Below are 26,237 nucleotides of genomic sequence, written 5' to 3' on the forward strand. Positions count from 1 at the left end.
TATAATATTATTAATGATAATATAGCATTATAGATGTCACCAAAATAAATTTACCTACCACTACCATACAGATAAAAGATAATAATAAATAATATTCATAGGCATAATATATTTTACCAAAGCTAAAGTTTATTAATTATTATCTCAATTATATTAACGCATATTTTCTACAGTAGTCTTGTAAAGTACTTCAGCAAAAGGTAAAAGTATTTAAATACTTTTTTTGTACTAAAATGTAATTTTAATATAGTATGCTTTAAATTTATAATATTATTAGATAAAAATCTTGTATTTGCTATTGCTTTTTGCTAATACCTGCTTGTAATGTAGACGTTTGATAATTATCCGCTGATTAATGTTATTGATGATAAATCAACAAATGACAAGAATGATTTTAAATGCAATGAAGATATCTCATTTTATATTGAAAATTCAGTAAGTTTTTTAATTTCATAATGTGAGGCTTTTTAATTGTTTTATAAAGGTTTCTGACAGCGAAAAATTACTTGTACTGAATAATCTTGGGATTCCTACTTCTGGATATAAATTCCCTACAACAGGAAACAGACACTTAAAATTTGCTTGGCTTCTACAATACAATTGCTTATGCTTTTCTCAAATACAAAATGGTGCCTACTGCAAAGTATGTGTATTTTTTAGTCTTAACCAAGGTGTTGGTAAAGGTATGCATCAAACTCCAGGGAAGTTAATATCAGAAAAGTTTGATAATTGGAAGACATCAATTGGCTCAAAAGGGGTATTTGAGATACATGCAAACAACGAATATCACAAAATAAGTCTGTATAAATATGATTCTTTTTTAGCTGTTAAAAATAAAAAATTGAATATTTTGAAGTTCAAGTATATAATTCGCTAAGGAAAGAAATTGAAGAAAATAGAAAACGTATTATTTCAATAATTAAAACTATATTGCTTTGTGGAAGACAGGGTATTGCTTTACGTGGTCATAAAGATGGTGAATTGGTTAGATGTGATGATGATGAAATTTACAATGATGGTAACTTTAGACGATTGTTACGTTTTAGAGTTGATGCAGGTGACCAAAATCTTCAAAACCATTTAATAACTTGCTCTAAAAATGCTATGTATACAAGTTGGCTGATCCAAAATGAAATAATAAAAGTTTGTAATACCATAATGCCACAAACACTCATGCATGGTATTAATTCTGCAAAATCATTTACGGTGTTGGCAGATGAAACAAGCGATATAGCCAATAAAGAACAACTAACTTTATGTGTGAGATATGTTCATTTTGGTCAAAAAAAATCAAGGGAAGATTTTTTATAGTTCATTGAGGTTAAAGACATTAGTGGTAAAGTATTAGCATATACCATACTACACAATCTTCAATCCATAGGTATAGAAACAAAGTACCTAGTTGGACAGGGATATGATGGAGCAGCCTCTATGTCCGGAATATTCAATGGTACTCAAGCTCATATACAGACAAAACACACAATGGCATTATATATACACTGCAGTTCTCATTGTCTAAATTTGGCTATCTCTTTTTCTTGTAAAATCTCTGATATTAGAAATTGTATGGAAACTATGCAAACAGTATGCAATTTTTTCTCATACCCTAAGAGATCAAATGTACTTTTAGGTATTATTACAAAGCTTTTACCTGATGGAAAAAAATTTAAACTGAAAAAGTTTTGTCCAACAAGATGGGTTGAACGTCATGACGCTGTCATATTGTATTATGAATTACAACCTGCAATTATTTCTGCTCTAGAAGACATTTCTTTGTGGAAAGATACAGATACTTCATCAGCGGCAAATCAACTTCTAGCATCAATACACCAATTTAAATTCCAAACATCAATGATGATTCTTGTTAAACTGTTTTCAATATCAGTGTCACTCAGCAAATTTTTACAAACAAAAAATTTGGATCTTGAAAATGCCCTTTCTTTTGCTGAAAAACACACAAGCTACATTAAAAGATATTCGTTTAAATGCTGATAAAGAATTCACTGAATTTTTTAAGTCAGTTGAAAAAATTTGTGGCACATTGGAAATTGCTGTTTGTATTCCTAGAATATCTGGTCGACAAATACACAGAAATAATGTAGACGTTGACACCCCGGAAAGTTATTACCGAGCAGGGCCGGTGCTACCGAAAATGTATAGGGGGGTGGAATTGAAAATTTGCCGACCCCAAAAAGCAAAAAATGGCGTCTTTTTCAAAAACTTTCATCCTACCCCAAAATAACAATAAATAAAAACAACTATAAATTATATCATCAAACATTATATTTTCAATACATTTTTTATAATAACATTTTAATTTTTTTTTTAGTTTCTTATACTTCTATTCTACGATGTTTCAAATGGGATCATTTCTTCACGAGCACCCTGGTATCAATTGTATCTAAAATATCATTGTTAGTATTAAGTAACATTAAATTTTGAAGAAGTCAGCATTCATGGTAGATCGTAAAAAGTTTTTTATTAGTTTTAATTTACTGAACACTCGTTCATTGGAGGCTGTACTTACAGGGGCTGTAAACATTAATCTTTATATCTTGTTCATGTTAGACAAAATATTTTTATACATTTCTGATACATTTAAGATATCCAAAACGCTTTTAGCATCCTTGCAACGGTGAGCCAGCACAAGATATTCAGAATAAACTGCATCAAAATCCTTAATATTGGATACAGAACATCCTGGAGGGAATATATTTATTATCTTTTCAAAGTCTTCGGCTGAATGTTTATAACTCATAGGCACTTTTAAAAGATTAAATAATGGTTCAACAGTAGCAATGCATTTTTTTAAGTGTTCCGAAGTTAATGTTGTCAGAGTGTCTAAAATTTTTTTAAATTCAGATCTGTAGAGAGTTTTTAAATCAAATATTGTTTGTGAACTTGGATTAGAATCTAACCTTTTTGGCCATAGTCTTCTTCTGTGTATTTTGTTGAAATCGGATTCAGGACTAATGTTTAATTGATATGCATAATTAATAGAACTATCAATCAAATTATCCATGCCTATCGAATCATTGTTAATATCATTGAAAATGTCAGTAGAACTATTTAATAGCATTAGAGCATCAATTATGTTGAGGTCTTTGGCTTCAAAACTTTCAATAAAAATTTTCATTTTATACATCACGTTTTTCATAAAATATAGTGATACTACAAAGTCAAATGTGAGTATTTTTTTGACGATTCCTAAAGCTTGAGATCTTGTGTTTTTGTCAAAGTACTGGGCTGTAGACATTTCTTCTAGTGTTTTTACAATTGAGTCAAATGAAGCCCATACAGTTTTGATTAACTCAGCTCGGGCTGTCCATCTTGTTTTTGATAAATAACGTAACTGTAAAGAATTTTCAATTTCAGACAGACTTTTTTGCAAATGAGCATATCTTTTTGTACTCGAAGAAAAGAAAACATACATATGTTCGAGTACTAAAAATAAATCTCTTACTATAACACTTGCATTGCAACTGTGTTCAAGAAAAGTATTTATTCTGTGGGCTTGACAGGGTATAAACAAAACAGTGTGACCTAGTAGTTTTGACAATTTTTGTTGTGTGCCATTTATTTTGCTATACATACTGATGGGAAAGTCATACGATTGAAAAGCAACATTTTTTGAGGGCAATTCATTGTTAACTATGACACTTTAAATTGTTTCTGCGATACCTAATCCAGTTTTGTCTGATGCTTCAATTATTTCCAGGAGCTTTTCTGATATTTCCCCAGCTGCATTCACATACCTAACACAGACTGATAGCTGATCTCGATGTGAAATATCAGGTGTGGTATCTGCCATCACCGAATATATATCTGCTTCTTTTACTTCTTGAATAACTTTTTTTTTTACTTCATTACTTAATAAGTTGATAAACTCATTTTGTGAATCATGACTCATATAAGTGACATTATGTTTTCTAAATGCTTTATCATCAAGCGACTTTTTAATACAGCATTATGTTTAGATAATAAAATCACTATTTGATTAAAATTACCACTTTCTTCACTTCCATCACCCCTAAACGCAAGACCTTGTCTTGAAAGCATACGAGTAATATCAAATAGTATGGTTAGCACTTCTTGGTTAAATTTGTTATGATGCTCATCATTAATTGCTTGTTCTTTATTTTTCTTATTAAGAATGCATTCAATATAGCCGGAAAAATTTAAGAAATTGCTAAAATCTATTAATGCTGATTTATGTGCATTTAATGTGAAATGCTGATGAAGTTTCCCAGGTTTTTTAATTCCTCTTCCTTTCATCTTATGCCAAGCACGGACACCTATTTCACTCCAAGCAGAATCAGAATAATTTCTATTAGGTCCATTTGGAAATAAAGTGCAAATAAAACAAAAAACAGCATCTTTAATTAAGCTGTATTCCAAATGAGGGTATTCATTATACCACAATGAACTAAATTGGCATGGTAGATGAACAATCAACCGACAATCATTCGACTGACAGGACAATCGACCGACAACCAAAATACCAACAATAATATAATATGGGCTGCATCTTAGTTGTGGTCATTGAACTTATGATAACATGATATCATATAGTTCAATGGTTGTGGTCAAGAAGATTTTTGTGAGATAAGGAGATATAAAAGTTTCGGTCACGCTACCTTAAGGTATTATCTAAGTGACAGCATTATTATACCCAAATTCCAGGCGGAATTGTTATTACTATTTTATTAGATATACGATAAAATTTTTTTTCAATATAATAATTATTTGAAAATGAATTGTTCAACAACCATTTATGTTAATGAGATTTCGCTCGAGAAAGATAATTGGAGCAATTGGCATTGCTTTTCGGGTGTTATATCTAAGTTTTTTGGAAATTTTGTAAGTTTGGGTTGATGTGGCCCCAAACTTAAAAGATATTTCCTTTGAGAGGATGATTTTACGACTGATCGTTTACCAGGATCATCCTCAAGAAAATAGTCAACATTTTCTTTTGGTGCAACTTGTGAAAGCGATACTAAGAAGTTTAAGACTAAATTGCTTATGGATAAATATTTTTCAGATTCTACTTTAATTGAAGATATTGTATGAGAAGTAGAAACTAAAAAAGAAATTGGATTCGGAGCATTTTCAGTTTTCAATTTTTGAAAAGCATACTACAGTCCTGAAAGCTATTTATAAGCGACTCAAGCATTCCAGCGCAAGCAACCCAATCATAAGCACAACTGTTACTTTCTGAAATAATTAATAGGTATTTTTAATATTACCTATCTTAAATTATTATTTTTGGATAAATAAGGTAATATCAGTGTGGGTAGTAAACTAGTAAAACGCATACAAAAATAATTTTTACCTGTGCCATTGCTATTTTCCAAGATAATATTTGAATTTTCTAAATGTTCATTCATTATTTTAAAACTATTTTCTACATTTTCAACCATGTCTGTAGTGACAATTTCCAACTCAACTGGTTTTGTTTTAACCTAATTTGTTAAAGGGCAATTAAAGTTTATTACACTAAAAATACATTAGTAATATTAATATATTCAATTACTAACTACTATAGTATAATAAGCTGATGTATGTAAAATTAAGTAATACAATATATTGTAAAACACCACACCACCACCCATAACACTTACATCTATATTAATTGATTCAGGTTTTATTGGAGATAATGAGATTTTATTTAGTAGTTTTTCGTCAGTAGAGCTGTGACCATTTTTCTAAATTTAAAAAACAAAAATATATTGTGTGAATATTTTTAATTTTATTAATTAAATGTATATACCATTATTGTATACCCTTTCAATATCTTCTTCTAATATTGTTGTTGAAATAGAGAGAAAATCAATGATTTCAGGATTAGTAGGTTGAAAATAATTCTTGTTATACTCCTGTAATTTAATAAAACCATAATAGGTAATAAATTATGAGTATGATGACTATTGGTAGATACCTATATTTTTTTAATAAAAACAATAAATATAATGTGTATTACCTGCATATTATGCATTGATGTTGAATCCAAAGTAAATTTTTTTTTTTTATGATGCAAGAATAAAAGGGTTATCAGGAGCCAGGAGCTCCTAAATGTTTTACTATAACTTTTTCACCGCTATGTTGAGTCAATTCATGTTTTTTTTTATAATCATCGTCAAAAGTACTACCACATTTTAAACATACTAATTTAGTCCTCTTCCTTTTTTTGTTTGTGTTCATGTTCATATTTGAATTTATTTATTTAAAATCACAAGTTACAGCAGTAGTATAGAACTTTTAAACAATAACAAATTACAAAAAGTTATAAAACAATTTGGAATTAACGATATCGGAAATAAGACGAATAATACGATATTATAAAACGATAGATTACATTAATCAATGTAATAATAATTTCATTAAATTTGTTATTGTTTTATTGTTATCATCATTTGTTATGTCGACGCCCCAGTTCAATACTGCAACAACTATAAATACTAGTTTTCCAGGAGAGCAATTTGAAAATATTTGGAATCTTGAAATGTTGTAATTAATATTGTAAAATTGAGATAAAATGACCAAATTTGGTATGCATCATTGACATAATGTTCTGTTTTGAACGCTACCTTGCTTTTTTATTATTATTAAAAAACAAGCAAAATTTAACTACATATTGCAGTTTTAAATTGAAATATCGCAAACATTTATGCAATAGCTAGACTTATTGCGTTATTGAACTGAACTATTAAAAGCAAATATGCAACAAATATATTATTATAATAATAATAATAATATTATTTTTTTTCATTATTGAAACTAAAAAACTTTAACACTTTATCAATAACCAATTATCAATAAGTAATAACCAATTTTAATAAAAACTTAAAAAAAATTATTAAAAAAAAACAAAATTACTTATAGGTAGATAAAAAAAAAAACAAGTATTTCACTGTAAATTAATATTTGTTAAAAATATGTTAAACAATTCTTCTATAATTGAACTGTTTGGTTAATCGCTTTCATCAGCTTCAGTATTTATTGCTTCAGCTTCTAGTGTTTCATAGAAGGACCAGTGGTTCTTTGGGATCGCATTGGAATGACATAATGATACCAAATCTTTTTTTTTTTCAAGAGATATTTTAATGTCAGAGTTAAGGTTAAATAATTTTAAATCAACTAATGATTTTCTGCATTTTCTTCTTATGTCAATTATTTTGAAATCGTTATCTTTGTAACTGGTTTTGTATTTTAGTAATGTTGGATTGTCCTTTTCAATTTTTATCATTTTTATTTCATTCCATAATACATTTTCTCCATCCTGATTTAATTTATAATTATTACCAATATCTGATGACAATTTTTTTAGATCAAAAAATTGATCCTTTTGAACCTCATAAACAGTATACGGTTTGCCATTCTTCTTGGCAGATTTAATTACAGATACCCACTGTGAAGGTTCATAAATTGGGCCACTTTGGAGTATTCGCTTTGCCTCTCCTTCTATCCGTGCATGCATGGAGTCACCTTCGTTCTGTGTATGACCAACAATTAAAAATTTTAAAGTCACTGATCTAATATTTAGTTTCTTGACACAATATACAAGCATGGAAATTACATATTTGTTTTTGTTTTGCCCACCACAGTTGTCTGCATAAAATATTATATCTTTATTTTCATTTTCTTGATTTTGAAGAAATAACAGTAAACATGATCCTATTTCGTTAGAACCTCTTTTCCCTATTGTTTCATTCCAAAAATAACATATTCCCTCCTTACTTTTATTTTTGAATACTGTGAAGTTATAACTTGCAAGCCTCCTCTTGTAATAAAACTGTGATACTTCTCCACGAGGCGAAATCAGTACAGCTTGCAAATCAAAACAACATACAACCACATTGCCATCAAGTAAGATATCTGCATCTCTTTCTTTCCTGCTTAGAGTTTTTTCTTCTTGATGTTTCCTATATTTGTCTTCTTCAACTACTTTATCATCATCATTTGCGTTCTTATATGACTCGCAGGTCATACATAAATCTTTTTTTGGTCTGTGAAAAGATATGTTGAATTCTTGGTTGAAAATTGTAGTATAATAACTTTGTTTTCCATAGCTGTTATTTTCTGATTTACACTTTTCAACATAAAGTCTATACATCAAGGCAATGTTCAAACTTCCATCAATAAATTGTTTGGATGAATTGGCCCGACAGTAATGAGATGGTGTGGTTGGGAAGGATTTTATGTGCAATCTCATACCATTTTTAATTTCTTCATTAACTGCATTACCATAATTGCCATGTCTCCCGCGTTTATCTTGTTCTAATATTCCATCATTATTTTTATGTATTGTGGTAAAAATCATTCTACTTGATATTGCTAATGTAGACATAAACATAGTCTTGCATACTCTAACATCTTCATTGTCTGCAGAAAAACTATATTAATAATTGAGTGATCTATTACTTGTTAAACGAGATCTATATTTGAGATCAATTTGAGAAATATGCCTCAATATAAATTCCCGTTGACTGTTTAAATTTCCAAGTGACCAATATCTCCGAAAAATGTTGGCACGTTGAATATCAGTTAGTATTTTTGAGCACTTAAGTCTACACTTGTCACTGCATACAGTTCCCATTTTTTTTTCTGCAACTTCTTTGTTACTTTTTGAACTTGTGTACTTTTTTCCTTCATTTTTTAATTTTTTAGTTATATTTTTCTTCCACATTGCTTCATTCTTTAGTCTTTTCCTCGTCTTTTCTTTTGTATTTTCATTACTAATTTCTGTATTAATATAATTTGTTGCATCGACTGGTACATAGGTTTTGTCTGTGTCATCATAATCAAAACTTGATGAACCTTCAATTGGAAAAATTAAAATTATAAAATAATAATATTAAATCAATATTAAATCAGGTGTATAACAAATATTTTGAAAGTCAAGAAAAGTTAAATTTTTTTTCAGTAATAGTTATTTATTACTCAACTATATATTGGTATGGATATACAGGATGGATATGTATTGTTTGTTTTTGACATTGTTGCTTTTTAAAAATATATTTTTCTTAAAATTAAAAATAAAAAAATGTACCTAATTCTTAAAATTCATAATTTTCTAATAATGTTAATGTTTTATTAATTTCACTCATGAGAACAAAGTTTTAGTGGTCCTTGTTAGTTATAAGATTTAAAAACCTGACCAATATTTAAATTACTAGTTACAATTTGTATGAGACGCAGCAATAAATTAAGAAAAGAAGTGACTCTTAAAACTAATTTCAATTTTAAACTTTATTGGCAACCTGCTAAGTTATTAATAATAAAAAATGAAACATACCCAGATCACACTCATTTAAATGTTCTATTTGTTTATCTTTATTTGAGTTGAGAAGACTACATGGCTGCATAGGAAGTAATTCTAACCATTCTTGTTCGATAGTGTCTCCAAAATCTGAATAAAAATAATACATAATAATATTGTAAAATAAATAATAATTATAACAATAATAATAATTTGAGTTAAATAATACTTCAGAATAAAAGGAAAAGTTATTATACTTTAGATAACAACATTTAATCAGATTATACTTACATAAGTTATCTGCGTTTTGCTCCAATAAGGTAATGCATGGACTAAGTGGCTTATTAGTAGGTTGCAACTTTAACCATTCTTCTGTGTTATTTTGGTCCTCAGGTAAAATGTAATCAATATGTGTTTTATCTGTACTTATAATGTCAAGATTAGACATAGAAAGATATGCATTTGTTTTAATCAAATCTATAACAAAAACAAATAGGAATGGATTTTTAGTTATAAATTAATGAGTAAAACAGTATAAATATTGAACGATTTATTAAAATATACCTGTACTATAATCAGCCAAATCATCTGAGCTTTTCTCTTGTAAGCTTGTTGAACTTATTGTACTACTTGGCTTTAAAGTTTTCAACCACTCTTTTACTAGATGATCTTTTTCTTGTACATTATTAATATTATTATGATTTAAATTTAAGTGTGGTATGTTGTTGTATGCTTTTCTTGAATCACAATTATCATTAATTTTTAATGGTACAGCCTAATTAAAAAAAATCAAAGTAGTATTAGTATGATAGTAACATATTTGTTCATTGCAAATTATAAATTACAAAAAACATTATAAATATAAGAAACTTACTTTTTTGTATCAACATAAACATTTTGTTTTGACTGTGAAAAATCAGCTATGTATTTAGCTCTTTTACTTTGCACTTTCGATAAATGGTGCATTGTGGTGTTTGAAACAATGTTTTAATATTTAATAACAGTATAGCACAGTAACTACGACAACGTTAACTATAAAAATATAAAAACGACGTGAACTGTGAAGAGATGAGGTCTGCGGTACAACTAGTATAGTAGAATGGTCGTCCGAAATCATTTGTCTTCAATTTTTATCATTGGATTTCGTATAGCATAATAATAATATTATCATTATTGGTTATTGCAAGTTTCCACGATTTAAAAAGATAATAATATTATAAATTATCATTATAATCGTAAATCGTGCTGGTCGCCACCAATATTATGAAGTAAAGCATTTAAAAATAGAATAATTCCCAATATTATTTAAGGTTAATACTTAATAGTGCAACACTGCAACAAGTCAACATGATGCAATTAAAATAATTATAAATATAATTCAATACTGTAACAACTCGACTTATTTCTATTTATAAGTTATAGTATCAGTTCAATACTGAACTAAGTTTATTTGGTACAGTTTTGAACTGTTATAAAAGGGAAATTACAATAATTCCATAACGAATCAAGTGACTTCACGGACGGAATAATTTTTTGATATTTTATTGCGTTATTGATTTGAAAAGCATGTTAAAAGATGAATCCAAAAATGTATCAGTTCGCCTTAGCAATATTTCGAGTTGTTGCAGTATTGAACTGGGGCGTCGATGTGATATTGGTAATCCATACACAAGACGTTCAGTCCACAGTACGATTAAAGATATTTATAAGTAATCGTGCATGACAGTCCATAATTCTTACAATATTATCTATGCAACACTACAACAGTCACGTTGGTCATAGACCAGGGAGGCATAGTCACACAAATCACACGAGTGCCCGATGCGCGTATGCCGACCAAACTTGGCCAAAACATATTAATATAATAGTGTAATACTGTAATAAGTGTAATATATTTCTCTGTAGATAGTAAGGCACTAAATATATGGGTATGCTAAACCGCCATTTTGAGACTTGTTTATCAATGATAAAATAATTAATAAACGTGACAACTTCGTAGTTCCATAATATTATATTATATGATAAATGAGTAGCAAAATGGTGGCTTAGCATACCTATTGTCTATAGTGCCCTATAGATAGTAGATACGCCGAATACTAATTTATATTGTTATGATTTTATCACTTACATAATTATAGCACATGGTAATATGATATATTTAGTAATATTACGATAATCACAATATATTATCATACCCATACGGTCATATGGCAATTAATATTAATGAAATAAAATAACTAGAAAAAATTCTATGTGTTTGCCAACTTGGGAATAAAATCGTTAAATTGCCGACTCAGAAATCTAATTATCGAGTTTGAGAGGGTGTCGCCCCCTCCCCGTGCACCCCCTATAACCGGCCCTGTTACCGAGTAGCAGATTCATCCCCTTTCTAGATAATTTTATAGAGCAACTACATAATCAGTTTTTGGAACATCGGTCCATATTAATGAGTTTTGATTGTTTAATACCAAAGCCTAATCGTAAAGTTACCAAAGACATTGAAGACCAATTTAAATTACTGCTAGAAACTTATAAAGATATCTTGAATGATGATATATTAAATGAAATTTTAATCGAGTCAAACTTTGCCATATGTTCATGTTGGGGACGAAGCGTTTCGTCTGGAGACACATATGATGCGACCATACACACGCGGAGAAGCTCGAAAAGACTACAAAAAAACTATTTTTAACTATCGTTTGTCTAGAGAAAGAAGAACTGCGGAAAATAGTTTTGGACTCTTGAGTCAAATATTTAGAGTATTTTATTCTCCTATCGCTTTAAAAACGGAAACTACTGACCACCTAGTACTAACAGCTTGTTGCCTCCATAATCTACTTAGGAGTAGATACATAGAAAATACTTCTAAATATTATTATAATTTTGACCATAATGAAACTGCACCTACACAAAACATGATGGCTCTTGTTCGATCAGGTGGGTATGCTAATTTTGAAGGATTTTTGGTAAGATGAATTTAAAAAATTTTTCAATAGCGAAAAAGGAGCTGTTCCATGGCAAGACCACCAAACACAAAAAAAAGACAACTAATTTTTACTTATGTTTTTTATAATGTACATATTATTATATTTAATATGAGTTATGTTAATGACATTATTTTATTCACTAGTTGATATTAAATGATTATTATTATTTTATTTTAATGTTAATTAAACATTTATTATTTTATACTGCTTAAATCAATTTAATCAATTTACCTATTTTAATTAATAAATTTATAATATTATAACAAATTTTTGTTTTTAAAACAGATGATATCTCCTTCCAAACATTTTCCCTCACCTGTAGGTCTTTATATTCTGGGTGTTTTAAGTCGAACAAGCATGGATGTTGACTTACACATTCAGCTAAAACAAAAGTCTTCTTCCAAAGAAAATGAGATTTTCGAGGACATTTTTTTAAGAAAAATTGCAAAACGTACAATATCGAAAAAAAAATTGAGTGGTCATCAGTCGCGCGGCTAGTGCGTTTTGACTGCCTCCGGAGCGGTCGCAGTCGCGCGTCGTCAGTCGTATGCGATTGTCGCGCGCGGCTACGGCGGTGTAGGGAAACTAAACAGTATGAAAATGGACAAACCAGTACCGTGCGGCCGAAATTTCGGTCGCACTGCGTCAGCCGCACGAGTCGCGCGTCTTCAATCGCATCCTAAGGAATCACGCCTTAAATATTAATTATTATTATATTATAATATTAGTGAATAGGTAGTAGATTAGTAGATAAGAATGATTAATGATTAAGTTTTTGTAATACACTAATACGAACAGCCATACCAACTACTATAAAGTATTAAGTATAAACTAGTTAATATAAAAATATTAATTACTAATTATTAATTTTTCATTCGATTATTTTCTCTCACTAATTCCAATTTCTATTATAATTATTATTGTTCGCGTTACTATTTCGTTTATTTTCATTACGTTTTACTCAATATAATTGATTATCTTTTTTCGACTTCAACTCTATTTCTTCATCTTTAGCTAACTGCATTGCTGATTCTTATGTTATCGGATCTCACGGTTTTACCATAGCTTGAATACTCGGTATTAATCCTTTAATAAAAGTTGCCAAAGTTTGTTTTTTAACTGTTCTCTAAGCATAACGGCTTGTTCAGAAGTTGTCCCTTTCGTATATATCATGCATAAATTATAATACAATTTCTCAACTCTTTGCTCGTATTGACTGACATCCTCATCGTCCCGCATACATATCATATTAAGGAATCTAGGAAAAAAAGACCAAGAAAAAAAAGAACAGGGAAAAAAAGAACAATTTTTAAAAAATTTAAACAGTATCCCACTAATCAATATTTTTTTTAAAAAAAAATTAATATAGGTAATGCATAGACACTTATACTATATTTTTGGTATTCATTTTTTAATTTTTATAACTGAAAATAAAAAAAAAAATCCGAAACATTCAATATAGTCAAATTGTAAATCTTACTTTGAGAAATATTTGTATGGTAAATTTTTTAAGTATTAAAAAATAAAAAATGTAGCGCAAGTGTCTATGAATTAAATTTTTAAAATATTGCATAGAACCAGGGTTGGGCAAGATACTAAATGCAAGTATCATGATACATGATACTTGCATTTAGTGTATCTAGATACAACTGATAGAAGATACAAGAATACAAGATATATGTATATATATATATTAAATACAATAAAGCTTAGTATAATAATATAGAGTAAGATGCATTTTTATTACTGGAAATTCCCTAAGTAATCCTAGTGCCTTTATAGTTGACTATAGGTGACCTTTTCATACTTTATCATAAAATATAACTAATGGTAAAATATAAAACAACATTCTATTACTGGAAATTTCCCATGTAGACTTTTCATACTTTAGAGCTATAATTTGAGTAAACATATTATATTCTATTGACAGTCATTGAAGTGTTCAAGTGTTTTCATTAAATTTTTATACTTTAATTTTTTAGATACATTTTAAATGGAAATTTGTAAATCTAATAAAAGAGGTGAAAAAGTAGCTTTTGAAGGATATACTTATATAACAAAGTACAAAGGTAAAAACTATTTTACATGGAAATGTTCAACCAAAAATACGACAAATTGTGCTGGAATACTAAGGACTAGTATTTTGAAAACTGATCCTACCGTGACAACAGAACACAATCATCCTGCGAGCCAATCAGAAATAAATTTTATGAAAGCAGTATCAAAAATGAAATTAATGGCTAAGACATCCTGTACAAATCCAGTCGAGATTTATGCTCAAGGTGTCTCCGAGTTAGATGAACGTTCTAAATCAAAAATGCCACTTGAAGATATCACTAAGAGGACATTGAGAAATCAACGATCAAAAAACAATTCTGTGGATCCTGTTCATATTAATGATTTAATTATTGAAGGTAGGTACTAAATAAACATAGGAAAAACATTTTATAGTAATATAAATATAGTAATATTGCTAATAAATTAATTACTTAAATTTATTAAGATGATTGGTGTACAACTGGGAAACCATTCCATAAACGTTCGCTGACAATGGAATAGGTGCCACTGAGAGAGTTGTTTATTTTCTACAGACCAAGGTTTAAAAAACTTAACGTCTGCGTCAACCTGGTACATGGGCGGGAACTATGCCCTAGCACCAAAACAATTTCAGCAGGTGTACGTTATACGAGTGCAAGTAAATAATATTTCTACTACAGCAATTTATTGTTTATTACAAAGGAAAAGCATGTCAACTTATGAGTCAATGTTGAACACAATTATTAAAAAGTGTGAGGAAAACAATTTGTTTCCAGATCCAGTATTTGTAGGGGAGAATGGGGGAATGCCGGTCACCTAACCGGGAATTCGTGTATCTCCGGTAATAAAAAACCAAATATTTTTCTACTGCTTACATTAGAACTATAAAGTTGTTAGCTACTACATATAAAATTTTCAAAATTTTAAATTAAGTGCAACTTCTTTTTATTTTTATTTTTTAAAAAATCGAAAATGACCGGTATTCCCCTTACCCTGGGGTAATACCAGTCACACAAAAGCCCCATATAAACACATAGGTAATTCAACATTTATTATCAAAACATTACATTTTACATCAAATCAGTATTTTTAAGTAACACATCGTTCTTATGTACCATTGAGAAAGTAATAACAATGTATACATACTAAATTAATTATCTAGCCTTAATAATAGGATCTTTATAGTATCTTTTTTATATTTCTTTAAATAAAGTAATAACAATTCATAACAAAATAAATATAAAGTCTTTTAAATTTAAAAATACAGAACCCTTTAATATTTAATTTTTAATACCTCTTAGAAAAAATAACAATATTAAATTAGGATTAATTATCCATTCTTAATAATAACAGTTCATATTTTTAAAAATAAAGAAATAACAATTCATAACAAAATAAATTTAGTCTTTTAAATTGCATATTATAGGACCCTTTAACTATAGGTAAACAACTTGTTTTACCTACTAGTATTTAAAAATAATAATATATGAATACCTAATATACTTGAAAAAATAATATGTAATTAGGAAGTGCTTATTTCTTGGCCATTTCTTTTTTTCTGATCATCCTCATGCAAATGTCACAAATATAGTCAACTGCAGTATCAGCTCCACTACATTCTGAATGTACCCAGAAACCGCATTGTGTGCACCTGTACCACAATTCATCTTTTCCACTCTCTTCACATATTAGGCAAACCTCCTCGCCATCATTAACATTATCATCACTGTTGTCATCAACTATTTCTATCATATCAACATCACTATCTGAACTAGAACCGATGTCCTCAAATAATTTTCGTTTTGTTAATTTCTTCTTGTTTGACTCTAAACAAAGTTAAATAATATAATAGTTAGTAAAGATACATTTTAATAAAATAATTTGTATGAATATAAATCATAAAAAATTTACTCACTCTTTGGTTTAGGCTTTTGTTTTTTTTTTTGAGGTGGAGCGGTAGGTTTTTCTTTTTTTCTTTTCGTTTTTTTTTTATTTTATTTTAATTCGAGTATCGTTTTCATTGGAGTAGATGTTATAACAGTAGAGTGCTGTTTTGCAGATCTTCGGCGAACCACTTTTGGAGATGGTTTTTTTGGAATTGGCGTAATGGATTTAAAGGTAACAAGATATTCCGACGATGTAGATGTAGAAGGCACGGAGTTTTTTAAAACATTATTTGTAGAATTTGATGATGGTTCTTCAGAAGTAGAATTCATTTCAATAACAACTGGAGATAAGGTGTTGGTATCGTCAGTAGCAAATGTGTTAGCTGCGAAAAAATCCTCTTCGGTAAAAATATTTGGGTTCATTGGATATATTCCTGTCGAACTAAACCCAGATACACCTTTTTGTATTGTTGCCACTATAGAATATGCTTTATTAAACAGTTCAGCCAAATCATACGGGGTTATTTTTACAAGTGAATTTGACTTCATAAATAAATCACATTCTCTTTTAAATGCCTGCTTTAGTGGTCCAAAAAATGTGACATCAAGAAGTTGCATTCGATGTGAGGTATGTGGTGGCAATGACAACATAATTATATTATTTTTTTTACAAAAATCATAAGCAGGCAAATTAATATGGCTTCCATGGTTGTCTAATATAAGGAGAACGGGTTCCGCCGTTGATGGTTTCGTATGATTAACAAAATGCTGTAACCAAACAAGGAAAATATCCTCATTGGACCACCCGTTTTTGGTACACTGATATACTGCACCTAGAGGACCATTTCTTTGTAATTGATGACACATTCTCTTTCTTGGGAAAATAAATATAGGAGGAACAAATGTACCTGACGCACTCATGGAACAAATAACAGTTACGTTTTTACCTCTTTCCCAGCTCGTGACAGAACCTACACGTTTTTGGCCTTTAGGTGCTATTATTCTTCCTGGGTCTTGTACGGTGGAAATTCCGGTTTCGTCCATATTAAAAATGCGCGAAGGAACAAATGAATATTTTTCCATTAACATCTCAAGATTTTCAAAAAAAAGTGAAACTTCAGTTTTGTTAAAAGCTGTTATACGACTAATACTGGTTGCTTCAGGTTTTCTAATGGTTATTGATGGATTACGTCTAATAAAATTATAAAACCAATCTATTCCCGCAAGTTTAAGACTACTATTAAAATTGTGTTCAAGTTTGTTATCTTCTGCAAACGTAAAAGCAGCACTTCTTAATTGCAAAGGTGTAATTCCATAAAATAGTTTTGCCAAATCTTTTATATGTTCAGTCATATCATTTTCTACAACAATACAAAATACAGGTTTACGCCCAAGATTTAAAATTTGGGTTTGGCCCTTTTTAATCCTTTCTTGGACTGTGCTGAAAGGGATACCATAGGCTTTTGAGGCTTTTCTAATGCTCATTTCCTTATTGGAAATTGCACTTATAGCATTTAATAAGTTTTCATGTGACCAATCACCTCGATTTGTAACTCTAACATACTTACGCGGCATCTAAGTAAAAATATACTTAATTATTCAATGATAATAAACAAATTTCTAGGTAGGGAACTATATTTAAAAGAAATAAACAAATTAATAACGATATATTATAATTAATTTGTTAATTAATATTGCATTTTAATTGTGCACTAAAATATAAATGGGGCAATACCGGTCGGGATGTATAATATGATAATTGACCGGTATTACCCCACACACTTTGACTGGTATTACCCCTTTCGTATATGTTTTACACAAATGACTAAAACATTAATTTGCTGATAAATAGAACTAGATTAAGTATAGGAACATATTCTGTATGTATTAAGGATTATATTCTACTAAAACAAAGTAAAGAAAAAGGAAAAAATCTTACCTTACAAGGATGATTAAGTGTTCAGATTTTAGTAGTGAAATGTGATAAGAAATGTTATCACATTTTTGTTCGGGAAAAAATCATACAATTATCACGGGTACAGGGTAGTTGTTCGAAAAATGATAAGACATTCTTATCGGTTATCTCATACATGTATACCAACGTCACCAAATAAAATATCTCAATTATTACACAAGGTTTTATTTTAGAACTGAATATTCATTTTGGATTGGTCTAAATGTATATCATAATATAAACTTATAAGATCCTTAATTTTTTTTTAGATTCTGAACGAAGTGATGAATGTATGTTAATTTTACAATGATGGGTGTGTTGTATTTTTTTGTTTCTTTCATCATCTAGACAGTAAAAATGCTTCGATTGCCTAATTCAACATATTTTCTGGTAGGAGACTGAATCTATTTGGTTTTTTGGTAAATTAAAAGAAATAATTTCAAAAACATATAGAAAAATTAACAAAAAAATAAAATAAAACGGGAATTTTTACGCAAAACCAGTTTTCGACCGAATCGATTTTTTTATATGGTTGTAACTCAAAAACAGTAATATTTATGTATTTATTTATTTGTGTTCTTATTTATACGTTTATATTTTATTATTTTATATTTTTTTCATACTTACTGTAACTAAGAATTTTTAAATATAAATTTCGTAAATGCATATTTGTTGCATATTTTAATGATTTTTTAACAGGGATTGAAAACGTTTTTAATTTATTGGTTTCGTTTTTGTTTAACGTTTTTAAACATTTTTGATTACTATGTTTTTGATTAACGTTTTTTAAGGTAACCGGACAATTTCCCTCCGGACATTTTCTCCCCGACTGTTTTTGGCATGGCATGACATTCTCCCACTCCCCCCCCCCCGAGAAATGTTCCAATGCGGACATTGTCCCCCCATTTTAGATTCTGAACGAAGTGATGAATGTATTGATTTTACAATGATGTGTGTTTTTTTTTTTTTTTTGTGTCTGTGTACAGCATAACTAGTCGAAATAATGCTCCAATTTCAAACAATGGGGGTGGTTTCCGATGTAAAAGTGAATATCCTTGGTGCATTATAGAGGTAAAAAGTTAACATTTTCCAACAGTTTTCAAAAAAATCGAGAAAAACAAAAAAAAAATGACGAAAAAACGGGAATTTTTACGCAAAACCAGTTTTTGACCAAATCGATTTTTTTTTATGGTTATAATTCAAAAACTAATCACTGAAAATACTTGAAATTTTCACCAAATGTTAATGTCAGTGGTATCCGTATATAGTTAAATTTTCAAAAAATTTTGACTTTTTTTGAGTTATTTATAGACCACTGAAATTTTCGATTTTTTTGAGAAATTTAATACAAGGTTCCTTATGAGTTGTTTTTAATGTAGCTAAAAAAAATTAAAAATCGTTAGTCACAATTTTTTTTTTATAAGCGTTTTTAGTTCAAATTTTTACGAAATCTGTCGAAAACGCGAAAATTTGCAAGTAATTTTGAAGTTGAAAAATCATAAAATTTTTTTCTTTTATAACTAAGTTTTGAAAATTTGGTACAAGGTTTTCCATACATTTTTCTTCAAATATCTGCAAAAAAAACTCTACCGGATTCAGACAAAAAATTTTTATGAGTGTTTGAAATTTAAATTTTTACAAAAACCGCGTTAAATAACAGTTTAGCCTCAAACGATTTTTGATATTTGTTATAATTCAAAAAGTATAAGTCGTAGATACTTGAAAATTTTACCAGTTATGAAGATTCGCGTTTTCTTTACGTGTTTAAATTTCAAAATATTTTAACTTTTTTTGAGCTATTTATAAACAACTGAAATTTTCAATTTTTCTGAAAAAATATTTTTGAAGTGTCGATAAAATTTTTTTGGCCCTATCAAAATACTTGAAAATTTAATACAAAGTTCCTCATATGTTATTCTTATAGTGATTAAAAAATTATCAGAATACATAGGCACAATTTTTTTTTATTAGCATTTGAAGTTCAAATTTTGACGAAAATTCGTCAAAATGATGAATATTTGCGAAATATTTGAAGTTGAAAAATCATAAAATTTTTTGTGTTTATAACTAAGGATTAAAAATACAACACTAAGTTTTCCATAAGTTTACCTTCAAGTATCTATAGAGAAAACTCGAAGCATCATTATAGGAAAAATTTTAAGTGCGTTTGAATTTTAAATTTTAACGAAATAGCGTAACGATAACAATTTATCCTTTTTTTTTAAATATTTGTTATTATTCAAAAAGTATAAGTCGTAGATACTTGAAAATTTTACCAGTTATTAAGATTCGCGTTTTCTTTACGTGATTTAATTTTCAAAATATTTTTTAATATAAGCTGGTTTTTTTAAACCACCTTTTTCACCAACCACTAGAAATTATATCCTAGGCTGACAAATCATCTTCGTTCAGAATCGTTTTTTGTATACAATGATAACTATCATTGGATTCAAATTTAACACTCCTATAATATATAATAATGATCCATATGGCACCTAATGTACAGCAGAGCGGTACTCACTTGCCCACTTTTTTTTATTTATGACTGATTTCTACTGGCAACTTTTCATATCGAATAATATAACCAGAGCGTGGATTCATAAGCACTAAAAAGTATCGAAATATGCCATAAAATATGCAGTAAAAATAATGAAAATATGCAACAAACTTTTTTATTTATTTAAAATTTACAAATTAATTAATAATAATAATAAATAATTAATTACTCAAAAAATTAAAAAATTTTTTAAGAATTTTCTAAACTTAATGTATTTTTAAAATCAAAAACAATAGATTTTCTACAAGGATTGCAAAATAGGAACTATTTTTAATAATGATGCTTCAAATTTCTCTATAGCTACTTGAAGGAAAACTTATGGAAAACTTATGGTAATTGAGTATTTGTATATTTTTATTAATTTATTTAAATAATGATTACATCATGTAAGTCACAGGGAAAAAGTAAGTACAATATTATGATGTTTAAATAATATGAAATGTGGGTAATCAATTTACTGTACAAAAAATTTAATATACAATATTTTAATTTTTTCTAATTATCCATAATATTTTTTTATTATTCAAAGCATTACACAAATTTAATTTACAATACATAGGGTTTCTTAAAACAACATTTTTCAATTGTGGTGCATTTTATTTTTAAATAAATATAATAGATGATTATTGCTTTGTTCAGCATGTCAAATCAGATAGAAGAAAAGTTAATTGTCTATCACTATAAGTGAAAATCCAATATTATTTATTTATAGTTACAAATGAGTGAAATAATATCAGTTATATACCACACTAAATTAAGATAGGTAACAACAATGCCATAGTTTTGTTCTCTCAAAGCCATACACATTCTTTTTAAACTTAACCGTTAACCTGTATACACATATTTGTTTTAAGTTTTTATTATATTTTTAATTTTATACCATGGCAAATTTTTATTTAATGGATCACGACTACACATTACCAGGTACGAACAATAAATTTTTTTTTGGATTGTGAACGAAGTGATGAAATTAATTTTAAAAAAAAAAACAGGAATTTTAAGCAAAACCAGTTTATTTTATACTTATTTTTTAATGATTTAAATATAGTTCAAGAATATAATATAAATCAGTTAGAACCCAATGAACCCATGGATGTTGATGTTTGGAAAAATTACAACAATGTACGTCCAAACTCGTATGCCATGATTCCTTGTGTTCATCATACAGAAAAAATAATAAAGGACAATTTAGGATACTTGTACTTTAAGAGTAAAAGTACAGAACGAAAAATGTAAATTCAATTAAAATACATTAGTAAGTGAATGAAGTTTTATTTATGTTTGCAGTTATGTGAGATGTAAGGAGTATAAAAATAAATGTCTAGCAACAGGATCTATATCGGTTGACACGAATGACAATACTTTTGTGATGAGGAAGTTGCATAATCATCAATCAAGAAAAGATGAAACACCAATGAGGGAATTGCGGAATATGCTTGGAGAACAATGTGTAGCTCATAGTCCTACATCTTATTCAGCCAAAGTTCTATACATGCAAGCTATTAAGAAGTAATATAATTATATAATATAATTAATTACAATTTATAAATAAATCAATTCTTATTGATAAATTTCAACAGTAATTAATATAATAATTTCATTTTCAGTTGTCCAGAAGGAGCATACAATTATACATACCTGCAAGCAACAGAAAGGATGCGGAAATTAAGAAAATCTATATACCCTCCAACTCCAAAGAATCTGTTGCATATCAGCTTTTGGAAAAGAATGAAAATCGACATTTTACTCTGACGTTTCAAGCCCAACCAAATTTGTAAACATAAATGTTATTCACTATTCAGTAAAACAAAATAAAGACATCAATGATTATTTTAATTTACAGGTTCTATCATGGGCCATTGATAGTAGATGAAATGTTGGTTGGTTTAATATTTTGTAATACAACATTTATTCAGGACATTGCAGTCGAATTACAAAACGTAGGTGAACATTATTTTTTCTTATTATTTTCGAGTTAGGTAAGTAGTGTTATGTTATAGGTGTCAGTGGCTGGATGTGATGGAACATTTAAGACTGTTCCAAAGACTGTAGACAATGATTGCTACCAGCTATTTACCTTTCAAATAGTGTACAAAAATGTTGTATGTTTTTTTCTATATTCATTAATCATGAAACTTAAAAGGACATTTTCTTTTCTTCTTAATAATAATTGTTGTTCTTTTGAATATAGAGCTATCCTCTGTTATGGGTACTTTTAAATGGCAAATCTGAAAGTATATATACCGCATTTTTATACATAAGAGAAACAATACCCTTACAGTACCAAAACATAACAGTTATAACAGATTATGAAATTGGGCAAATTAATGCAGTGCATAAAGTTTTTAAGGAAATCACCCACCAAGGCTGCTATTTTCATTATTGTCAAGTGAGAGTTTTTTTTTAAGCATTCAAGTAAGAAGTATTAAGAAGTACTAATTCATTTAGGCGATTCTGCGGTATGCAAGAAACAAATCGGTCGGTGTTTACAATTTAGTAAAAAAAAACTCTATTGCTGCTCGTGTTTTCCGGATGGTTCTTAATTTTTTACCTATTATTAACACATTATTAAACATTTAAAATAAATGATCATGATGAATTCTTTATTTAAATATTTTTCAGATACTTGCATTACCATACCTACCACCAGAAAGGAATGGCAGAGTTCCTTCAGTGGTTGATGGTGTTAATGCCATAATAATGTACATGGTGCAGTATGATGAAGTTGCCTTGGCGTACCACCAATTTATTTATGATTATATAATTCCATTTTGGCTTAACACTATAACGCCTGAACGATTTACTGTATATAATAGAGATATTAGGACAAATAATTATTTAGAGAGCTACCATGCAGTATTATTAAAGATTATAAGACCTCACCCAAAAATATGGGAGTTTATTGGTAAGTTTTAATTTAACCAGTCAATGCCAGTTGCTAATTATAAGTTGGTCACATATTGTTTTTCATCCATAGACCAATTAAGGTATTTAGAAAATACTTGTGAAGTAGAATTTAAACAGGCATCAAATGATCTGAAGGCAAGTTTCAACCTATTATAAAACAAAAAATATTCTTAAATTACAATTTTTTTTTTTTAATTTACATTTACCTATGCCTAGATTCGACAGGAACGGACAATTAATTTGAGAGAACAGAATACTAGAACAATTCAACAGTTCATTAGTGACTTAATTGAAGATAATTCTAATGAACGTATTGTCACATTTCTTCGCAGAGCAGGTCATAGGATAGATGGATACATAACACAGCAAATTGGTCCTTATCCAAGTAATTCACAATTTTAATTAGAGATTCTTTAATTTTTGTATAGCTATTAATATTTCATGTATTTTAGGCGAACCAGATCTACTTCTGCAAAATATATAACAATTTAATTTATTTATTCAATTTTTATTATAGTATTTTTTATTTTATTTATTATTGTGTATTATTATTAACTATAATTTTTAATATTTATAATGTACAGTTTAAAAACAACTACTTACATGTGGATTAATTATTGACTATTTTGTTTGTTTCCAAAAATTAATTTTAAAACAATATTGTTATTGATTAATATAGTTTAGCTCAAATTTCATATTTATATAAAAGTGACTTACTTAAAAACGATGTACATTAATTGTTTTAACATTATCCATTTTTTCAATTTCCAATTAATAATTACTTATAAGTAATAAGTAATAACGTAATAACTATTAACTAATATTAACTAATATTTACTATTATTATTTTTAGACTAACTGCGTTTTAATATTTTATAATTTTTAGTATTTATTATTAATCAGTGCAGCTCATATTTAAAATGTTAAATTATGTTACATTTTTAAAAAAAAATGTTATGTTGGTAATGGCAATATTAGAAAATTATCTATTATCATTTTTCGAACAACTGCTGAACTCCCAATTATCACGCCATATTAAATTTTAGATAACGATATCATAATTTATTAATCAAAAGTGTTTGTATAACCTCAAATATGATAGTTTTGTTTAAATGTTAGTGACCGGTATTACCCACTGACCGGTATTCCCCCATTCTCCCCTACATGTAGATTTTGAAACGGCCATGATTCTTGCAATTAAAAATGTTATAGGACACCATGTGACAACCAAAGGTTGCTTTTATCATCTGACTCAGTCTGTACACCGGAAGATACAAGAGTTAGGTCTAGAACATTTGTACAGGAATGATGAAGAATTTAGTGAATATTGTAGGAAATTAGATTCTTTAGCTTTTTTACCTATAACAGATGTAAAAGCGGGCATGGATTATTTATAAAGTGTGATGTGTGACAATGCCATAGATTTAGTTACATACTTTGATTCCACTTATGTAAGTGGTACATATAGACGAATTGCACGAAACGATTTAAGTATCACAACTGCGAAACTGCCCACCTATATTTCCTCCAAGTACATGGAACGTTCACGAAACAACTCTGAATAATGAAGACCGAACAAACAATAGAACCGAAGGATGGAATCATAGATTCAGTAAGTTAGTTGGAAATAATCATCCCACGATATGGACGTTGATTTCCAAAATACGTTTAGAAGTGGCATCCGATTAAACGAAGTTGGCTCAAAATGATATAGGCGAATATGAACCAAAAAAAAAACATACTATTTATGAAAAAATGCAAATTAGACTTGTAACGTTGTGCGAAGAATATAAAAATGGTAAAAGGAGTTTAGTAAATTTCTTATCTGCCGTTTCACATACAATACGTTATCATTAATTATATAAATTTGTGTTTTAAATCAGTGTCACCAATGGTTAAAAATTATTATCTCAATAGTCTGTACAATATATTATTATTTTAAAACAAATGTTACCAGCAACAAGCTTAATTTTCTTATTTTTTATTGTTGCGTGCCAGTATCAGATTTGAATCCAAATGGTTAATTTGAATGAAAGTTAAACTTAATAACGTAATATGTTTTATTGCATATAAACAAAATACATGTAACAAATAAAATAAGTGGCTGAGTGACGTGAAAGTGCTCAGTTGTTAATAGCTTTGGTACATCTGCCGTTGCTGGTCTTCGGGCTCCCTTATATATTGTGGTGCGTCTCTTGTTTACGTCGTGTTGTCGCCTTCTGGGTAAAACCAGGTGTCCTTGTTGTTGTTGTTGCAAATTCGGACACGAATTTGAGAATGTGCAATAACATCTCAAATGCATCATTAGTGCACTGTAATTATTGGTGCGCTTACTATCCCGACACGTGTCATGGTCATAGTAGCATCCGCATTACCCTTGACACGAGGCATGGTCATACTAACTTAGCCTTGTAATCTCGTAGATATCTTATAGATATCTCATAGCCCATAACATTATTTTATTGATATATTTTTATATTATAATATTATTATTTTAAAACAAATAATTTTGATTACATTACGGTGTTATACATATTGATTAGTGGGAGACTGTTTAAAATTTTTAAAAATTGTTCTTTTTTTCCGTGTTTTTTTTTTTCTTTGTTCTTTTTTACTTGTTCTTTTTTTCCGTGCTCTTTTTTTCCTTAGT

General features: G+C 28.6%; 3 protein-coding genes and 2 pseudogenes across 3 annotated transcripts; 3 read left to right on the forward strand and 2 right to left on the reverse strand.

Annotated features, from left to right (window-relative positions):
* Window positions 1-330: 330 nt before the first annotated feature.
* LOC114122551 (zinc finger MYM-type protein 1-like) lies at window positions 331-1,992 on the forward strand (the record flags this gene model as incomplete). The annotated part of the gene is made up of 4 exons (XM_050209849.1): window positions 331-435; window positions 485-861; window positions 945-1,260; window positions 1,312-1,992. Coding segments are annotated over 4 exons (1,479 nt in total), but the record flags the coding sequence as incomplete, so codon positions are not given.
* A 4,903-nt stretch (window positions 1,993-6,895) lies between these two features.
* LOC126554829 (uncharacterized) lies at window positions 6,896-10,028 on the reverse strand. The gene is made up of 4 exons (XM_050209850.1): window positions 9,824-10,028; window positions 9,551-9,736; window positions 9,296-9,409; window positions 6,896-8,817 (listed from the first exon to the last, which is right to left on the reverse strand). The coding sequence occupies exons 2-4, from the start codon at window positions 9,705-9,707 to the stop codon at window positions 8,399-8,401; spliced, it is 690 nt and encodes a 229-aa protein (XP_050065807.1). The 5' UTR covers window positions 9,708-9,736; window positions 9,824-10,028; the 3' UTR covers window positions 6,896-8,398.
* Window positions 10,029-14,239: 4,211 nt separating this feature from the next.
* LOC126554830 (uncharacterized) lies at window positions 14,240-15,103 on the forward strand (annotated as a pseudogene).
* A 1,174-nt stretch (window positions 15,104-16,277) lies between these two features.
* LOC126554831 (uncharacterized) lies at window positions 16,278-17,744 on the reverse strand. Its single transcript, XM_050209851.1, has one exon. It carries the CDS (start codon window positions 17,742-17,744, stop codon window positions 16,278-16,280), a length of 1,467 nt encoding a protein of 488 aa, XP_050065808.1.
* Window positions 17,745-21,973: 4,229 nt separating this feature from the next.
* On the forward strand, window positions 21,974-24,127 carry LOC126554828 (uncharacterized; annotated as a pseudogene).
* Window positions 24,128-26,237: the final 2,110 nt, after the last annotated feature.

Source organism: Aphis gossypii, unplaced genomic scaffold (assembly GCF_020184175.1).
Source record: "Aphis gossypii isolate Hap1 unplaced genomic scaffold, ASM2018417v2 Contig00620, whole genome shotgun sequence".
Taxonomy (NCBI): Eukaryota; Metazoa; Arthropoda; class Insecta; order Hemiptera; family Aphididae; genus Aphis; species Aphis gossypii.

What these genes read in the sequence shown, in the direction of transcription:
- LOC126554829 (XM_050209850.1), bottom strand. Translation starts at nt 9,707, where the DNA reads ATGTCTAATCTTGACATTATAAGTACAGATAAAACACATATTGATTAC. An exon ending in GCAAAACGCAGATAACTTAT is followed by an intron (nt 9,410 to 9,550) that starts GTAAGTATAATC and finishes ATTTTTATTCAG; the next exon opens with ATTTTGGAGACACTATCGAA. An exon ending in TTTAAATGAGTGTGATCTGG is followed by an intron (nt 8,818 to 9,295) that starts GTATGTTTCATT and finishes TTCCAATTGAAG; the next exon opens with GTTCATCAAGTTTTGATTAT.
- LOC126554831 (XM_050209851.1), bottom strand. Translation starts at nt 17,744, where the DNA reads ATGCCGCGTAAGTATGTTAGAGTTACAAATCGAGGTGATTGGTCACAT.